The sequence below is a fragment of the Cervus canadensis genome, chromosome 16 (genome assembly GCF_019320065.1).
Source record: "Cervus canadensis isolate Bull #8, Minnesota chromosome 16, ASM1932006v1, whole genome shotgun sequence".
Taxonomy (NCBI): domain Eukaryota; kingdom Metazoa; phylum Chordata; class Mammalia; order Artiodactyla; family Cervidae; genus Cervus; species Cervus canadensis.
Window position 1 is genome coordinate 31721091 of NC_057401.1, and position 17614 is coordinate 31738704.

A 17614-nucleotide genomic window follows, 5' to 3' on the forward strand; every position below is an offset into this window, starting at 1 on the left:
GAAAGTCCTAAAGACTGAACCTAGTCTTTTTCTTTTAATGATTTTAACTAAAAGCCAGGGGCAAAAGATGAAAAGCAATTAAGAACTTGACAAGGGACTAAGTTAGTATGAGCCAGACATGCCCCTACTGGTGGTGAAACTTGAAACCAGATGGGGGGCACTTTTCTTTGAGGAAAAGTTGCAATTTTCTATCTGGAGATATAATCTGTGATATTTTCTGCTTACATATAAAATAATAATACAAATCTTGGTTTAAAAAATAACTTTTGATTTCTTAACTATTATCTCGGATTACCAATATTCATTTCTATTAGAGCTTAAGTACCTTTGTATAAATTTGTTTTCAGGCTTCAGTGTGAAATGACACAGCATCTTTGTGATGCTTCTGTCTTGAAAACATGATCAGGAAATTATGTAATAACCAGAACCCAAGTGTCTAATTCTCCTAAATAAGTCAGAATTCTTGATCATTTGATTCTTATACAAAAGAAATCAGGAATTTATTTTAAAAGACACCCACCAAGCCAATCCTGGGGTCCGTAGAATTTCAATTCCTCTATTCTTATATCTCATTATGGCAAATAGTTATATTTAATGTGGACTCCCTGAGTCCTTCCTAACTTTAAATGATCTGCTTTTTAAGAGAGGAGATGGGATATATGTCTTTGAAAAAGATTTTCGGTAAGAAGGTCTTCAAAATTTTTGCCTGACAGAGTTACTGAAATCCCAGAGATTTACACAGGGATGGGCTTTCCACACTGCCTCTTACATTTCATTACAGTTATCCTTTCCACTGGAGTCACGTTTGCTCACTGAATTTGATGTCTTTGCCATTGAGAACAGCATCGACATTAAAGCTGAGCAAAAATGATTGTGGGAAGTCTCTGGCCCTTGACTTGGTTTTGTCTCACCCTAGGGATGAAATTATTCTGGTCACTGCTGCTGTAGCCCAGAGAATAATTTCTCATTCGATAAGCTATACTCATCATGCATTTACAGCAAAGCTGCTAAAGGCTTAGAGTTCAGGTCAGTTAAAGAACTATGTGAATCTTTAATCAACCATCCAGGATTTTAATAGTTGAAGTCCCATAACCAAAATGAAGAAATATTCTCACTTTCTAGCTCTTTCTCTTTAAATAAAGGTAGAGACTTTAGACACACAGATATACATAATAAGAGAAAGAAAGGGAGTCTGAGGTGTCATATAAAACTGGAAACATATAACCATACACACCTATGTACACATACAAACACTACACATATATACATAATATTTATATATATGTATATAAGACATATTCTCATATTTTATATGTAATATATAATCTTATAGTCATGAAATATGTGCATATATATGTGTGTGTGTTTATACATATATATATATATATATATATATATATACTTCTCTGAGTCACAGTAATAATATTGGCACTCAATTTTATCTGTGGTTTAAGATGAAACACACTTAGAAAAAACCCTTATTAAAATGGAATTCTCCAGTGGGTGTGCTTGTCTGTTTCTGCCCATTTTTTAGATTAATCCATATTTTGGTCTCCTCCCTTTTCCCCTTTTTAGTTCTTTTCCCCTTACTTCACCACAATGTAGAGCTAGAGTTTAGGCCTAGTTTTATTTGCTTTTTTCAATAAAAGTTATATCCCTTGTCATTAATTAAAAAAAAAAATGACTCGAATACCTCAGAGTACATTCTCTAGTGCAAGAAGAATAAAACAAAATTAAATTGCTCTTTATTTGCATCTCTTGATGTATTCCTCCATTCTGCAGTGTTCCATAGTCAATTTAAAACCTTGAATAAAAAGTTGACCTTGCTCCAGTGTGCAAGGTAAAAAGAACTTCAGGGACACAGAGAAAACAGTAAAAAATTAAAATATCATGTTATACAACATGGTAATTTTAAATTTCTTTTGCTGGGAAGTCATGTTCTGCTCTGATTGAAGAAGAAAAACTCTTCACCCCACTGTTTATCAGTATGACATTTTTGATTGACACTGTTGATCTTTGCCCAGTCAGAGTAGCTAAGGACATTTCTGGGATACTCATTCCTATGCCACATCAAACTCAGGTTTGAGACTGCAAGTGCTTCAGCATCAAGCAACTCCTTTGTCAGTGTGGATAGGGTCAGACATAAGCTACAGGGCATCTTGTGGGGAAGAAAAGGCCAGTACAGAAATTCACTGATAAAGCCTTGACATTTTCAACACCGTGTGACCAATACCACGCTCATAAGAGAGATTCATCATTCAAATCTTGTAGGATTCTCCTGTAACCCTCAGAAACTGAAATTAATGAGGTTTATAGTTCATTAATTATGCTATAGTTAATGAATTGGTCACATGCAATTTAATTTTCACTTATAAATCATAGAAGCTAGGGACTTGCCCGGCAGTCCAGTGGTTAAGACTCTGCCTTCCATTGCAGAGGATATAAGTTTGATCTCTGGTCAGGGAGCTAAGATCCTACATGCCTCAGGGCCAGAAAACCAAAGCAAAACAAAAAATCCAGAAGCAATACTGTAACAAATTCAATAAAGACTTTAAAAATGGCCCACTTCAAAAAATTGTTTAAAATAAATCATAGAAATCTAATGAAAGAATAAGGGTTAGGGGACCATTAAATTCCTCACATGGCCCAAACATTTGACTGACCCATTTATAAGAACACCACCACTGGAAGAAAAATGAGTCATATTTATTCAGCCTAATCAAAACAGCCATCTTTTTTGTTAGAGATTAAAATGCCAGGTACACACAAGGGCTTCAAACCAAGACTTTTTTTTTACTGCCAATCTTTGATTCATCTCTTTGAATTTGTCAAACTATTGAAAAAACTACAAAGTAGGAAGCCTCATCCTCACCTACTCAGCTTCATTCCTTGGTGAGCTGCACACTCAGATTTATATTCTAGCACCACACACTCACACGGTGCCTCTGGCTCTGAGACCACTCTTCCCTGCCTCTTGTAACCTGCAACCCTAAGAATCAGTATTTGATAAACTACTTTGCTTTAAGGTGCTTAACAGTTCACATAACAGCTCTATCTCTTATGTGCTTGTATTTTGCAAGGCAATTTTAAACTAAACAGCAAAAAAATTGGATTCTAATTTTGGTGTTTCGCGTATCAGGTCAGGTGATTGGAAAGCTGTATAAAAAAAAAAAAAGGAAACACTCCTCAAATTACCCCAGAGAGGCAGTACCAAGTCAGCCTCCAAACAGCCAGACCTGTTTCCCTACCTCTATTCCACTCAATCCCTGACATCCCCCAATGATTTTGAAGTCCTTAAGAATAGTGGACCAGCATTAGGGCGGGAAAGATTGATTCAGATACCAAAATCTTCAACAAACGATGTTTGGATGTTTGGAAGAAATGTTGGATGTTGGATGTTTGGAAACAGTGAGGACCAAAGGTATTAGAACTGGATACTCTGAGTCTTAGAGCATGAGGATTTTTACAAGACTTACACAACTGTGGTGTGTCATCCTTCACAAGCAGTCCTGGGAAACTAGGAAGGTATCAAGCCCAGCTCCCACTCCTAAAGAGACTGGGAACCAGGCAGCATCAACCTCCCTTGAAGACAACAGGGAAAAACGTATCAAGTACGGGCTTGAATTAAGATAAGGAGAAAGAGTGAGCAGTCCCAGAGGACACTGAAGAGTTCGTGAGTCAGGAAGTCAGAGTTTCTGAGGCAAAACGAAAGGGTTTTGGAGGTAGGGGTAGAGTGAATGGCCAAGTCAGGGAGAGGAAGCTTAGATGAGTATGGGAATGAGTGTTCAGGGGAGGAGAGGTGACCAACGAGACTTACGTTTGAGGTGGTGAACCCAGGAAGAAGTGAAACGGACTCAGTCCTCACAGAATCAGCTGCCGCCCCCAAAGAACGGTGCCCCCCGACGATGGGGCACCAAACAGCCGGTGTCCATCTCTTGATTTGCTGTGCAGGGGCGGTGGCCAACAGCATGGGCAAGCTTAGAGGCTGATTGTGTGCAGACAGCAGAAAGAGGCCAGCATGGTCCCCACAGGGAAGATGGCAGGGACTCACAAATACCTCTCCTCTTCAGGGTGTCCCATGGCCTGTGAGGAACCGCCTTTGGAGTAAAAGCCATTACTCATTCGAGCTCACGGGCAGCAGAGGAGCTGGGTGCTGGTACAGAGTACCTGAAGCTTCCCGAGTGCTCAGAGTCTCGTGCTCTTCTCTGAATTCTCCAGGGTGCATTCTCAGGGTTTTTTTCTTATACTTTATTTCCCAGGTTTAACAAAGGAAGAAGCCAAGAATTGTATCCGGATTGAAACAAAGAAACGCTTCCTTTTTTTTAAAAAAACAAAAGTGGAACACCGGTGCACCACTAACAAACTGTCAGAGAAATACGAAGGTAACAGTACTTTCTTAGCAGCTTACCTAGTGGGTTCTGACTGGCAATAATTTAAGTACCGTATTGCACTTGTGACTGCACTATTTTTCTATTTCATTAGTTTCATTTATCTGCCTCAGAGTCCTATGTGTGGTATGGAGGGAGCAAATCAAATATTGGTACTACTCAAAACGGGACTTGGTTAGGATTTTCTTTATCTCCTATTTGGGTTGTCTGAATGCACATTTATTGATTCTTCCTATGGGCCAAACCCAGTACTAGACATTGCTAAGTAAGGATGGATATGAACTAGGTCTTCCATTCAAGGAGTTTACAAAGTAAGAATACCTATAGACAACCATTAAAAATACAGAAGATGTAGTACACATATACAATGAAATACTACTCGACCATCAAAAAGAATGAAATCATGCCACTTGCATCAACATGAATGGACCTGGAGATTATCATTCTAAGTGAAGTCAGGCAAAGACAAATAACATATGATATCACTCATATGTGGAATCTAAAATAAGATACAAATGGACTTAGTTACAAAACATACTCATGGACATAGAACACAAACTTATGATTATCAAATGGGAAGTGGAGGTAGGGATAAATTAGGGGTTTGGATTAGAAGATACAAACTAGTCTATGTGTGCAGGGGTGCCTAGTGACTCAATTGTGTCTGACTCTTTGTGACTCAACTGACAGTAGCTCCTCTGTCCAACAGGCCCCTCTGCCCTTGGGATTCTCCAGGCAAGAATACTGAAGTGGCTTGCCATTTTTTCCTCCAAGAGATCTTCCCAACTCAGGGATTAAACCTGGGTCTCCTGCATTTCAGGTGGACTCTTTACCAGCTGAGCCACCAGGAGAGACCCAAACTACTATATATAAAATAGCTAAACAACAAGGTCCTACTGTATAGCATAAGAAACTACATTCAATATCTTATAATAAACCATAATGGAAAAGACTATGAAAAAAAAAATATATATATATTCACATATGTGTGCTCAGTTGTGTCTGATTCCTTGCAACCCCATGGACTGCAGCCTACCAGGCTCCTTTGTCCATGGAATTTTCTAGGCAAAAATACTGGAGTGGGTTGCCATTTCCTACTCCAATATTTACATATATATATAAAACAATGATTTTGTTGTACACTAGAAACTAACACAAAATTGTATATCAACTATACTTAAATTTAAAAAAAAACACAGACTGATAAGTTCTAAGAGGGGGGGTTCCCAGATGGCTCAATGGTAAAGAATCTGCCTGCCAATGCAAGAGACACAGGTTTGATCCCTGGGTCAGGAACCTCCTATGGAGGAGGAAATGGCAACCCACTCCAGAATTCTTGCCTGGGAAAGCCCACGGACAGAGGAGCCTAGCAGGCTACAGTCCATGAGGTTGCAAAGAGTCAGACGCATGCACAGAAGCTCTAAAAATGCTCAGACAACCAAGTGAGAAACCTGAACACTGTCTTTGATTTCTCCCTCCCGCTTTCTTGCCTCTACATGCAAGAAGCAATCATTCCTACTCCTTAATATTTCTCCCGGTTCTCCCCAGTTCCTCATTTCCTTGCACATGCCTTTCATTCATCATTTCCAACTTGGATTACCACAGAGGCCTGCCCACTGGTCCCTTTGCCTCTGGTCTTGCCTTATTCTACACATTTTCTGTGAGAGGAATATTCTCCAAGGCAAATCTTATCATGAAACACTCAGGCCTTAAACATGTCATGGCTTCACACAGCCTTGAAGATAAGTTCCTGCCTCACTTTCTGCCTAGCTAAGTTTCTGCCTCTCTTTCCTAAATAAGTCATGCTCTCTACTGTGCCTTGTCATTATAAATAACTCCTTCTCTGTGTAAAATTTTCTTATTCCCTTATTTCTCCTGACTGATTACTACTTCTGCTCAGAACAAAGGGAATCACAGAAACTCCCAAAATATGAAGCTTATATTGTCACTGGGGGACAGCCAAGGAATAGATAATAATATCATATTTACTATAACAATAAGTAGATAGTTTTAAATATCAGAGGCTATTGATGGTTTACATGTGGAAGCCCATGCTCAGTATAAGCAAAATGAGAGCTGATTTGATAACTACACATTTGTATTACAGCCAAAAAAAGGGCAGTATGCAATCAACCTAGTAATGTAAACCAGAGAATATACAGATTCTATACCAGTTTGTCTTGCCATAGAATAACTTAATAAGAATGAGAATTCAATAAATCAAGACCTCAGAGTTTGGAAAGATTAAATATAAGAATTAACTGAAAAGGAAGATTTCAAAACTAAGGTACAAGGACACAAATATTGAAAAGAATCACCATTATAGTTATAAATAGACACTGAAAGTTCAAGGTATAATTGTCTGAAAGTAAAATTAATAAAAGAAAGATCTAAAGTAGTTCATAATAAATGCAGAAAAATTCAGATATTAACCATTATTAAAGAATATCTAATGGAACTAGAATGACAAATATAATTTAATATATAGGAATTAGTGTTCCTGAAATAGAGAGCCCAAGAAACGAAAAACTATTTTAATAAGTAAGTAAATATATGAATGGGTCCCTGAAAGAAAGGATGAAATTTGTCTTGATTATTTGTATCAGAAATATGGTTCAAATATACAATTTCAAGGCAAATTCTAGCTAATTAACTAAATTCAAAGATTTTTAAAATGAATTCAAGTACCTTAGCTGAAAAAACAATTTCCCTATAGAATAACAACAAAATCTGGCTGGCATCAGACTTACTGACAAAATGCAATGCTAAGACAATAGAGGAATGTTCACAAACTTCTAAAACAGAAAAGAAAATGTGTTCATATGTAAACATAACAGAAAGACATCTCAAAACATGAGAGCATTCTGGAAATGTTCATTCTTGAGTACTCAATGAATAAAAACTACTCAACTGTAAAATCTATCCAACATAGAGATGAGAAAAATGTCCAAAATGAACTCACAGTTTTCAGCTTCTAGGAATAACATGAAGACACTGCAAAACCAGAGACTATTGCAGTAGTATCCAAACCGATTAATCAACCCAACCATCCATCCTACCAGCTTACACGTCACTAATAGTCCTGAATTGTGTCAACTCTCCAACCCAAGTTTTTAGTGCCTGGTTTATAGCACATTGTCAACTAACATTTATCAATCACAATGACAATTTGCCTAAAAACTAAGATGTATTTATATTGTTTTCTAAAAGCACACTTAAGAATATAGATATGTCTATTTCTAACCCTGAGCTAGTTTCAAAAGATAGTCTATATAAAACAGAATTTTTCATTATCTGGCTCATCAGAGTTGTTGTTGAGTCTCTCAGGCAAGTCTAACTCTTCTGTGACCCCGTGGACTATAGCCTGCCAGGTTCCTCTGTCTATGGGGTTCTCCAGGCAAGAATACTTGAGTAGGTTGCCATTTCCTTCTCCAGGGGATCTTTCCAACCCAGGAATCGAACCTGACTATCCTACATTGCAGTGTACTCTTTACCTCTGAATCACTAGGAAACCCCTGGTTTTGATCGCATATCATAGTGATAACACTTCATAAAACTCCTTGAAACTTTTGATATGTTTTGAGGCAGCTTTGGTGTCAAACTCATGTTGTGACAATGAGAAGCTTGCATAAGAAACAGAAGTATCTGTTCTTCCTTCTACTAGTTGTTTTGCTTATGTTTGCACTATAGGTATCATCTTCAGTCTGAATTTTCTTTCTGGAATCTTTTTAAGCCATTTACTCACTTGTAAGTGTTCTGTTCATAGTAGTTAATAGAATAATAAATAGACTTAACTCTAGTTCTTTCTTCAAGATCCCAAGCTTATCATATATAACTCTTACCATAGTGTCATTCCACTTACGACATATATGATATCAATCTAGCAAGTCAGAATCACTGTCAATAGGTATATGCTATATTGGAAAATAATGATTTCTCTCATATTTCATATAAAAAATGCAAAAAAACCCTCTAAAATTTTCTTCCTGTATCCCTCTTAAGCAGCTCACTTTGAAAAGGACCATAGTTTTTTCATAGAGAGAGTATTTCATCCATTGTTTTAATCATCCTAGTCTCTCTCACTGCAGAATTTCTAAACAGGGGTATGGCTGAACCTTACTGATACTCCAGAACAGACACCAAATCAATGCCATTAACTATTACCCATTTCACTAACCTCTTTTCCATTTGATTTTCTCATTACAATTTCTTATCACCCCACTGGGCTTCCCAGGCGGTGTAGTGGTAAAAAATCCACATGCCAATGCAGGAGCCTCAGAAGACCCAGGTTTGATCCCTGGGTCAGGAAGATCCCCTGGAGAAGGACATGGCAACTCCCTCTAGTATTCTTGACTGGAAAATTCCATGGACAGAGGAGCCTGGCAGGCTAGAGTCCATGGGGTCGCAAAGAGTCGGACACGACTGAACACACACACACACTCATATTAAAGACACTATTAGTTAATAGGAATTGTTCTGAAAATGTATGTAAAAGATCTTTGCTATATACAGTAAATGTATTACCTCTAAAGCAACATTGTGCCAACTCTTACATTTAATTTTTCCCTTTGGTTAGTTGTATTTTTACTCCTATCTTTGAGCTTAAAAGCATTCTATCACCTTTTTTCTGTAATTGTAGTCACTTATGGCATGGTGGTCCGCTGAATGGGTGCCAGAAACCATGTGGTTTATGTTATTCTGGGGCCCAAGACATATGCTTATATAAGTCAAAAGTGGGAGGTTTGGCATCAAAGAGCAATAGGTAGAGTCCTTAGGCCTTGGGTTACATCTGTATCCCACCCACTCTCCCTCCTTAGTAACCACATGTTCCAGGCCAAATTACTTCTGGCTTCGAAGTCCATGTTTATTATAACACCTACTTCTCAGGATTGTTACGAAAATTACATGAATAATGAGAGTAGAGTGCCCGGCATACATGAGTTGCTTAATAAATGGTAGCTGTTAGCACTATGGTTATCATTTCTATTATTAAACTCCCTCTAGGGACAGGAGGTGTGCTCCAGAGCTTTCACTTAGCTGACTTAATGGAGCTACAAGGTTCTGCCATCTGCTTCTTTCTCCTGTGCAAATAGGCTTTACTTTCAAGTTTGAATTTGCAGTAAAATTAAACAAGTCATTTTCTTGAAATACCTTGCAGGTTCCTTTATGCAGGGATCAGAGAAATCCATATCGCTGGTTCAAGGCGGAAGGAGTGAGTATGCGGCGGCTTTGGCTTGGGAGAAAGGGAGCTCTGGTCCGGAAGAGAGGACATTTTCTGACTGGTTAGAATCAGTGAAGGAAAATCCTTCTGTGATCGACTTTGCGGTAAGATTGAAAAGCATTATGGGTAAGAGCTAAAGCTGTTGTCTGGCAGCCCAAACTATGCATCACAGAATTCCTTTTCCATTTTCTTCTCAGATGAGAAAAGAAATGTGTTTCTTTGGTGTGCGTGCACAATATACCCTTTTTAAAAACATTGAATTACACATCTCTTGTTTTTGCTGTTCGAACAAGCATTCTGTAGTAAGGCATTTAGAATTCCTAGCATACATAAAATACCAGAAGAGGGAATTTGGTGCATAAAACTGCCTAAACTTGCCTAGAGTAGTGCTCTTTATCTTCCCATGTATATAATACATTCGATTTCTATATTTTTCTTGCAATTCTTTAGTTGAGCACTCCTAAATCTTCATTTATAGCTCTGTGGGATATATGAGATTTTAGATCCATTTGAATTTCTGTTTCTATCACCATTGATTAAATTTACCAGTCTTATATTTGTTGTAATTACATTAAAGGGTGTTTTTTATTATGTCTGAAATACTTTGTCCACAAATCAGTCACATGCCACTTAAACCAGTTTTGCCTGGAACATAAGCACATTTTAAAAAGCCCCTGAAGGAGCTATTCGGCTCATTTCATTCAAATGAAAATAAAGGAATTCAATCATCATGAAAGCAGGATGATTTACATGCAGTGTGAAGATATTTGGAATTCTACAGGTTATGGTAGGAAAATGAGGTCCAGCCATCCATCTGGGCACTTGTGAGTCATACACTGCATAGAGAGTCATTCCTCTGGGGTTTTAAAATGTTGATGACCCTTGATTTTTGTGTTAGCCTCCATATTTGTTATTGTAATTCTATTGATTCTACCAGCAAGTTCATTTCTCTGTTTTTTCTCTCCACATTTTTTCACCTGGTTCACCAAAAGCCAATAATGTTGTCCCTGGAAAAACAAATAACACAGAAAGCCTCTCTTCACTCTTCCCAGATCTTTCTCCTTGAGTCAAACTTGTTGACATTTCAGCAAAACATTCCTGAGCTGCCTGACCCTAGTCACTTATCTCCAGACATTGATGCTTAATAAGTAAGAGGATGTAAATTCTCATAATGACACCTCATCTGAGGCTTCCTCCATGGTAGAAGCGCAGGGAGAGTAAACTCCATGTCCATTACACCTGCTATACTTTAAGGACAATGGAAGCCAGCTAATCTTGAAGACAGCTGGTCTACCCAGGATAGAAGGGAAGAAGCTCCCTGTCCTCCCCTTCCCTCATGGAGAGGGCTTTTCTCTAGTGGTTCAATAGACAGATATGCCGTATTCTACAATAATCGTTTTGAAGCATACAATTGTCCAGGTCTTGCCTCTGATTTCACTAGAACTGGGTGGTAATGTCAACATATGCCAATGAGGTGACTCTGACTGGAGCTTCCTCCTCTCATCTGCTCTTAGCTTGCTCCCATCACAGACCTGGTCAGAAACATCCCCTGTGCAGTGACAAGACGGAACAACCTGAGGAGAGCTTTTCAAGAATATGCAGCCAAGTTTGACCCTTGCCAGTGTGCCCGATGCCCTAACAATGGCCGCCCCGTGCTCTCAGGGACTGAATGTCTGTGTGTTTGCCAGAGCGGCACCTATGGCGAGAACTGTGAGAGACGCTCCCCGGATTACAAATCTAGTAAGTGTCAGTAATTTACTAGGAGGCAGGAAGCTCTCCCTTCCCAGAGGTATTCTAGGTTGGTTGATGAAAACAGCAAAACAAAACAAAAATTGTCCTTGCAATTTCCACATTATGCAAATTCACAAGGAAGTTAGGCCTGGAGAAAATTAGACTCAAAAGTCAAACAGTCTGACGTGACTCTCAGCTGTAACCTATCAGTTGTGTGACCTTGGAAAAGTCACCTAACCTCTCTGTGCCTCAATCTGTTTTCCATGCAATGGGGATAAGGCCACTATACACTCGAAAGTTATATATGTGTGTATATGTCTATGGGCTTCCCAGGTGGTGCTAGTGGTAAAGACCCACCTGCCAATGCAGGAGACATAAGAGAAGTAGGTTTGATCCTTGAGTCAGGAAAATCCCCTGGAGAAGGAAATGGCAACCCACTCCAGTATTCTTGCCTGCAGAATCCCATGGACAGAGGAGCTTGGCAGGCTACAGTCCATCAGGTCACACAGAATCAGACACATCTGAAGTGACTAAACAACAACATATGTATATGAAATATACAGCACAATGCCTATAACATAAGATAAATAAAATAAAAAACATACTATAACGTAAACTATATGATACTGATATTATGAGTTTCTTATGTGTTATAATGTAGAATAAGGATGGCTTGTAATAAGGGATAAATTAAGCCACAACCAAAATTTTCATACTGGACTAAGATATATTCATGGCTACCTCTAATCCTCTTTAGAAAGAGGATGTGTCATGGGAGTAAGAATACAGTCTATTACCTTTAGAAATGTATTTTAATATATATATTAGATAGATATATATCCTTTTCAGAAGACGTTAATATGTATACATAGATGTATGCATATATGTACTGTGTGACACATTGCTGATAGTTGAAAATTATTCAGAGCTGTTGCCATTTTATTCTTCCTGTGGGAACAGGAAAGTAAAAACAGATGATGTATCAGCCCCTTTACACAGAGAATTTCTTCTAATCCTGACAACAACCCTATGATATGCTGCAAAGGATCCCACAGCTAAAATTCGAGGCAACCAAGTTGGCCTGGTTTCAAAGCCCCAGTTCTCTTGGCTGCTGAGATCGGTGGGTGGATGTCCCTGTCTTCCAGATGCTGTGGACGGGAACTGGGGCTGCTGGTCCTCCTGGAGCTCGTGTGATGCTACTTACAGGAGATCAAGAACCCGAGAATGCAACAACCCTGCCCCTCAGCAAGGAGGAAAACGCTGTGAGGGGGAGAGGCGGCAAGAGGAGCACTGCACCTTCTCCATAATGCAGAACGAGTAAGGATGGAAAGACGGCTACCGGAGAGAGTGGGCATCCCCCTCCCCCGCTACTAGAGACTTACTATATTTATTTTCTTATTGCTAAGTAACGAAATACTTAGAATTTTACCTATTCCAACGTATCAATGAGGTGTTTGATCTGCTACTACCCCTTTTCCTCTCTAATATTTTCTCTTTTTTATCTGTTTTATATACATATATATATGGGCTTCCCAGGTGGCGCTAGTGGTAAAGAACCCACCTGCCAATGCAGGAGACATAAGAGACACAGGTTCTATCTCTGGTTCAGGAAGATCCCCTGGAGGAGGTCATGGCAACCCACCCCAGTATTCTTGCCTGGGAAATCCCATGGACAGAGGAACCTGGTGGGCTACAGTCCATGGGGTTGAAAAGAGTCAGACACAATTAAAGCAACTTAACATGCTCTAAAGTGTGTGTGTGTGTATATATGGATATATGTATCCATATATATACATACATAGATATTTAAGTATGCGTACATATTTATTTTATTATATATGTCTTTTTTTTTTCCCTTTTAGTGGACAACCATGCATCAGTGATGATGAAGACATGAAAGAAACTGATCTCCCTGAATTAGAATCAGATTCAGGGTGTCCTCAACCAGTCCCTCCAGAAAATGGATTTATCCGGGTAAGCATCCTGACCTTCACTTTAGATTTAGAATCCAAAAAGCAGAACTTAGGAAGCATGCATTTTCTTTTATGTGGAGTTATTTTTTCCTTAGTTTAATAACCTGTTGACTTAAAAGGTAAAAAAGGTAATATTTAGAAAGCTTCCACCACTTCCCCTCTTGAATTCCCTGAAGACGTCCTCATATTTAGTTGTTAGACCAAAGGATGGCAGGGTCTTTTGTGCTCCTTGGCACTAACTCATGTGCTGATGACACATTTATGTGAGTGGAAAATGGTTTGGATGACTTCTCTAAGAGTCTACAACTAAGATCTGACTGTTTATTTCTGCATCTGAACAAACTAACCCCCTATCTAAGGCATATTATCAGGGAAACAAAGTAGTTTGACTATAACATAGGTGGTGTTGAGCCCATAATGATTTATTAAGCTAAATACCTATAGAACTCTTAAGCAATCAAAGTTTTATTACCTTTTATCTTTTTTCTTTAAACCACTGTATGTTTCTATGATTAAGAGCAACTTTTTTGTTAGACAGTTCTGTGACTTTAGATATAAATTTTCAGGAGATACATAATACTTAAAATTGATCACAGGAGGCATGTGCCTTAATCAATTCTACATTTTTAAAAGAAATTTTACCTTTCTTAAACCCAACAAAGCCTTTAATCTGTTTCCACCTGTATCATATTTATGATTAAAGAACAATAACCTTCGATTCTCTGAAGCCAGCAAATAAATATCCACAGAACAGTGTCTGCACTAATATATCTTCCCTGTTCATTCATCTTCTGTTCATGTATAAGGTGCTAGGCCTAGAGGTATGAAGGGGGAGAAATATTTTGGAGGGGAGTAATGTTTTTGGCCACCTGATGTAACGAGCTGAATCATTAGAAAAGACCCTGATGCTGGAAAAGATTGAAGGCAGGAGGAGAAGGGGATGGCATCACCAATTCGATGGACATGAGTTTGAGCAAGCTCCAGGAGTTGGTGATGGACAGGGAAGCCTGGCAGACTGCAGTCCACGGGGTCACAACACAGTCGGACATGACTGAGCGACTGAACTGAACTGAATGTTCATTAGTCCCTACTGGAGAACCAGAGATTCTCAAACTCCAAAGTCTTGAGCAAGGCCCAGAAACTTCCATAACAAGCAAGATCTCGTGTAATACTGGTGCTGCTAATTGGGGAGCCGCACTTTGGGAACAAATCCTTTAGGACAGGGATCAGCAAACTATGCACACAGGCCAAATCTGGTCTGCCCTCTCTTTTTCTTTTTCTTTTCTTTTTTAGTATTTATTTATTCATGTTTGGCTGTGCCGAGTCTTTGTTGTTGCTCCATTTTTTCTCTAGTTGCAGCAAGCAGGGCCTACTCTTCATTGTGGTGAACAGGCTTCTCATTGCCATGGTGTCTCTTGTTGAGACACAAGCTCTAGAGTGTGCAGGTTTCAGTAGTTGTGGCTTCCAGGCTTTAGAGCTCAGGCTCAATAGTTGTGGTGCTCAGGCTTAGCTGCTCCAGGGCATGTGGGATCTCCCCAGACCAGGGGTCCAACCACGTCCCTTGCATTGGCAGGTGGATTCTCTACCACTCAGCCACCAGAGAGGCCCTTTTCTTCCTTTTTCCAATGAAGTTTTTTGAAACACAACTACATTCCTTTGCTTACATAATGACTATGACTTTTTTTGTGCAATAGTGGCACAAGGTGACAGACACTACCTGGCCTGTAATTGACTCTCAAGGCCCTTTATAGAAATAGTTTGCCAATCCCTGCCCTTTTCAACGTTATCCTCAAAATTACACTTTGTCAGGTTCAGATTTCTAAATAATTTTTAATCTGTTTGCGTCAGTTGCTTACATAAAGTGTTAAAATGATTGACATTCTAATTTTAAAAACACACAAAAGGTTTAAACAGTGATTCATTATTCTAATGACCGTTCACAAAATTAGAATATATGTTTCCATTTCTATGAATAAGTTCACTCCTTGTTTCAATTTACTCTTTATTAAAGACCTAATTCCTACCTGACAATAGTTTTTGCTCAAAAGTAAGACAATTTTGACTTTCCTAATGAGCACCTTCTAGAATTCCTAGTAGCAAAATGCCCCTTTTATGGAGTCAAAGGCAGATATGCCTCATTCCAGGCTAGAGCAATCATGCCACTGCATGTGAAGATATCTGTTTAGTGACCAAAGGCACTTACCCCAGAGGAAAGTGACAGTGGCTTTGGATAGAGGCCCTTGCTAAACTAGTCTAGCAGATGTGTTGACCAAAGCTTGATGGCTGCAGCATACATGTTCTAGCTTCATAAGAGAAATGAAGCAGAAGCTTGTGACAATAACATTTCAGAATGATCGTGAAGGAAAATGTGCAGCCTTTGAATAAAACATCCAGATCATTAATAATATTCATCTTGCCATTCCCCTTGGAAACACAGCCATATCCATAATAACCAATGATGGGATACTCTTTTGTATATTCAGAAAATTAATCATCTTCTGGGAGACAAGTTGAATCACATGGCCACATAGTAACAAAGGTTGATAATTGAACTTTCACCTCCCTCAAAATTCCCATCTTCAATTCTCAGAGAATAACTTCCTAGTCAGTTCTTTGTACTTGCCTCCCATTCAGTAAGAAGAGACTGTTGCAATACTGTCTTCCTAAGAAGGAGAGTGTTTTTCACTTTATTCAGCATGGTTATCAAGCCCTGTGTAAGGCTCAGATGGTAAAGAATCTGCTTTCAGTGCAAGAGACAGGAGTTCGATCCCTGGGTCAGGAAGACATCCTGGAGAAGGGAATGGCAACCCACTCCAATATTCTTGCCTGGAGAATCCCATAGACAGAGGAGCTTGGCAGGCTACAGTCCAAGAGGTAGTCAGTCTTGACAGAGTGACTAACACACACATAAAGATTTGTGAGGCAGAGATCTGGTAGAAGAAATACCGTTCAGGCATAGATGTGGGGCTGATAAATGTGGTAAACATAAAGTAGAGCTTGTACAAGTTTAAGCATTGGGTGGTGGGGGGGCTGATAAATGGGATAAACATAAAATAGAACTTTGTGCAAGTTTCTCTCCAAAACTGAAAGGATGATATACATGATGAAAGTGGTAAATGAAAGAGATTTCCCACACAGGAAATTCTACTTGAGTTGGGTCTCAGGACAATGGAAGAGAGAAGATGTTGAGGATAGAGGAAATGGCTAATAAAGGTATGGAGGCATGAAAGAGGATATTATGTGAAAAGATTGGTAGATGCCTAGAGGCCTTTGTTTTCCTAGAGCACAGATTCTATGGGAAGAAATGGCAAGAGGTGAGGATGGGGAAGTGGGTTAAATTTCATATTCCAAGTTAAGAATATAAAATCCACTTTATCTTAAAACCTTTTAGTGAACTCCGACATGCCAATAGTTGCACTTTAATTACACATTTACTGGGAAAATATGTAATGCCCAATAGGTTATTAGGAACATTTTCAAATGATTTGTAGTCAATTTGTTATCATAGCAATTGCATATATTTGCTGCATATGTAGAATACATTACTTATTCAATTTATAGCCACTACAGGATATGTATATAGTTTTCTTATTCTTGCAATAGTAAGCCATCACATATACAGACAGAGTAAGTTATTAAGTAAATATATATATATTCTAATCAATTTAAAGTGGCAATATGGAAGAAGGATTAGAGGAGGGACTAGTTAGTTGTTAGACAGGTAGATGGTTGTGGTAAGAGATAATATGTACCATGAGCAAAGGCAGTGAGGATGGCAAAGGAAAGGGGCGAACTTTGAGAGATATTTAGAAGTATAAATTCAGCAGACTCTGAGTTGATACAGGAATGAAGGAACAGAAAATATCTAGGAGGGCCCTGAGGTGTTTGAAGATATTATTCATAACATTAGTAATGTGCTGATTTCGGTTTTAATTCTAGAATGAAAAGAAACAGTACTCAGTTGGAGAAGAAGTTGAAATATTATGCTTTACTGGATTCAAAGCTGTTGGATACCAGTACTTCAGATGCTTACCAGACAGGACCTGGAGGCAAGGAGACGTGGAATGCCAACGTGAGAACTGGGCAGACCCCCTATGGGACTCTGATAAAGAATGAACATGCCCAAAAGAAATAAAACAAAGTCACACCCTTAGATTAGTACATTTTACCATTTTTCAGTAACTCTGGTGAAAAGATTTAGTGAAACTGAAAATAGGATTCGTTTGCTAAAATTAGATTTCAAACTGTCTTCATATTTTAGTTCTCGCCCCTGTGTGTTAGCTGGATTGTGAGGCTTGTGC

At 38.8% G+C, this 17614-nt stretch overlaps 1 protein-coding gene across 3 annotated transcripts in view; it reads left to right on the forward strand.

Annotated features, from left to right (window-relative positions):
- C6 (complement C6) overlaps positions 1-17614 on the forward strand; it is an 83123-nt gene that overhangs the window by 45590 nt on the left and 19919 nt on the right. For all 3 annotated transcript variants that reach the window (XM_043489169.1, XM_043489170.1, XM_043489171.1), the window contains 6 exons: positions 4260-4382; positions 9547-9713; positions 11124-11349; positions 12486-12657; positions 13203-13314; positions 17253-17385. In XM_043489169.1, the coding sequence (XP_043345104.1) occupies positions 4260-4382; positions 9547-9713; positions 11124-11349; positions 12486-12657; positions 13203-13314; positions 17253-17385 (933 nt within the window). The remainder of the gene's footprint in view (positions 1-4259; positions 4383-9546; positions 9714-11123; positions 11350-12485; positions 12658-13202; positions 13315-17252; positions 17386-17614) is intronic.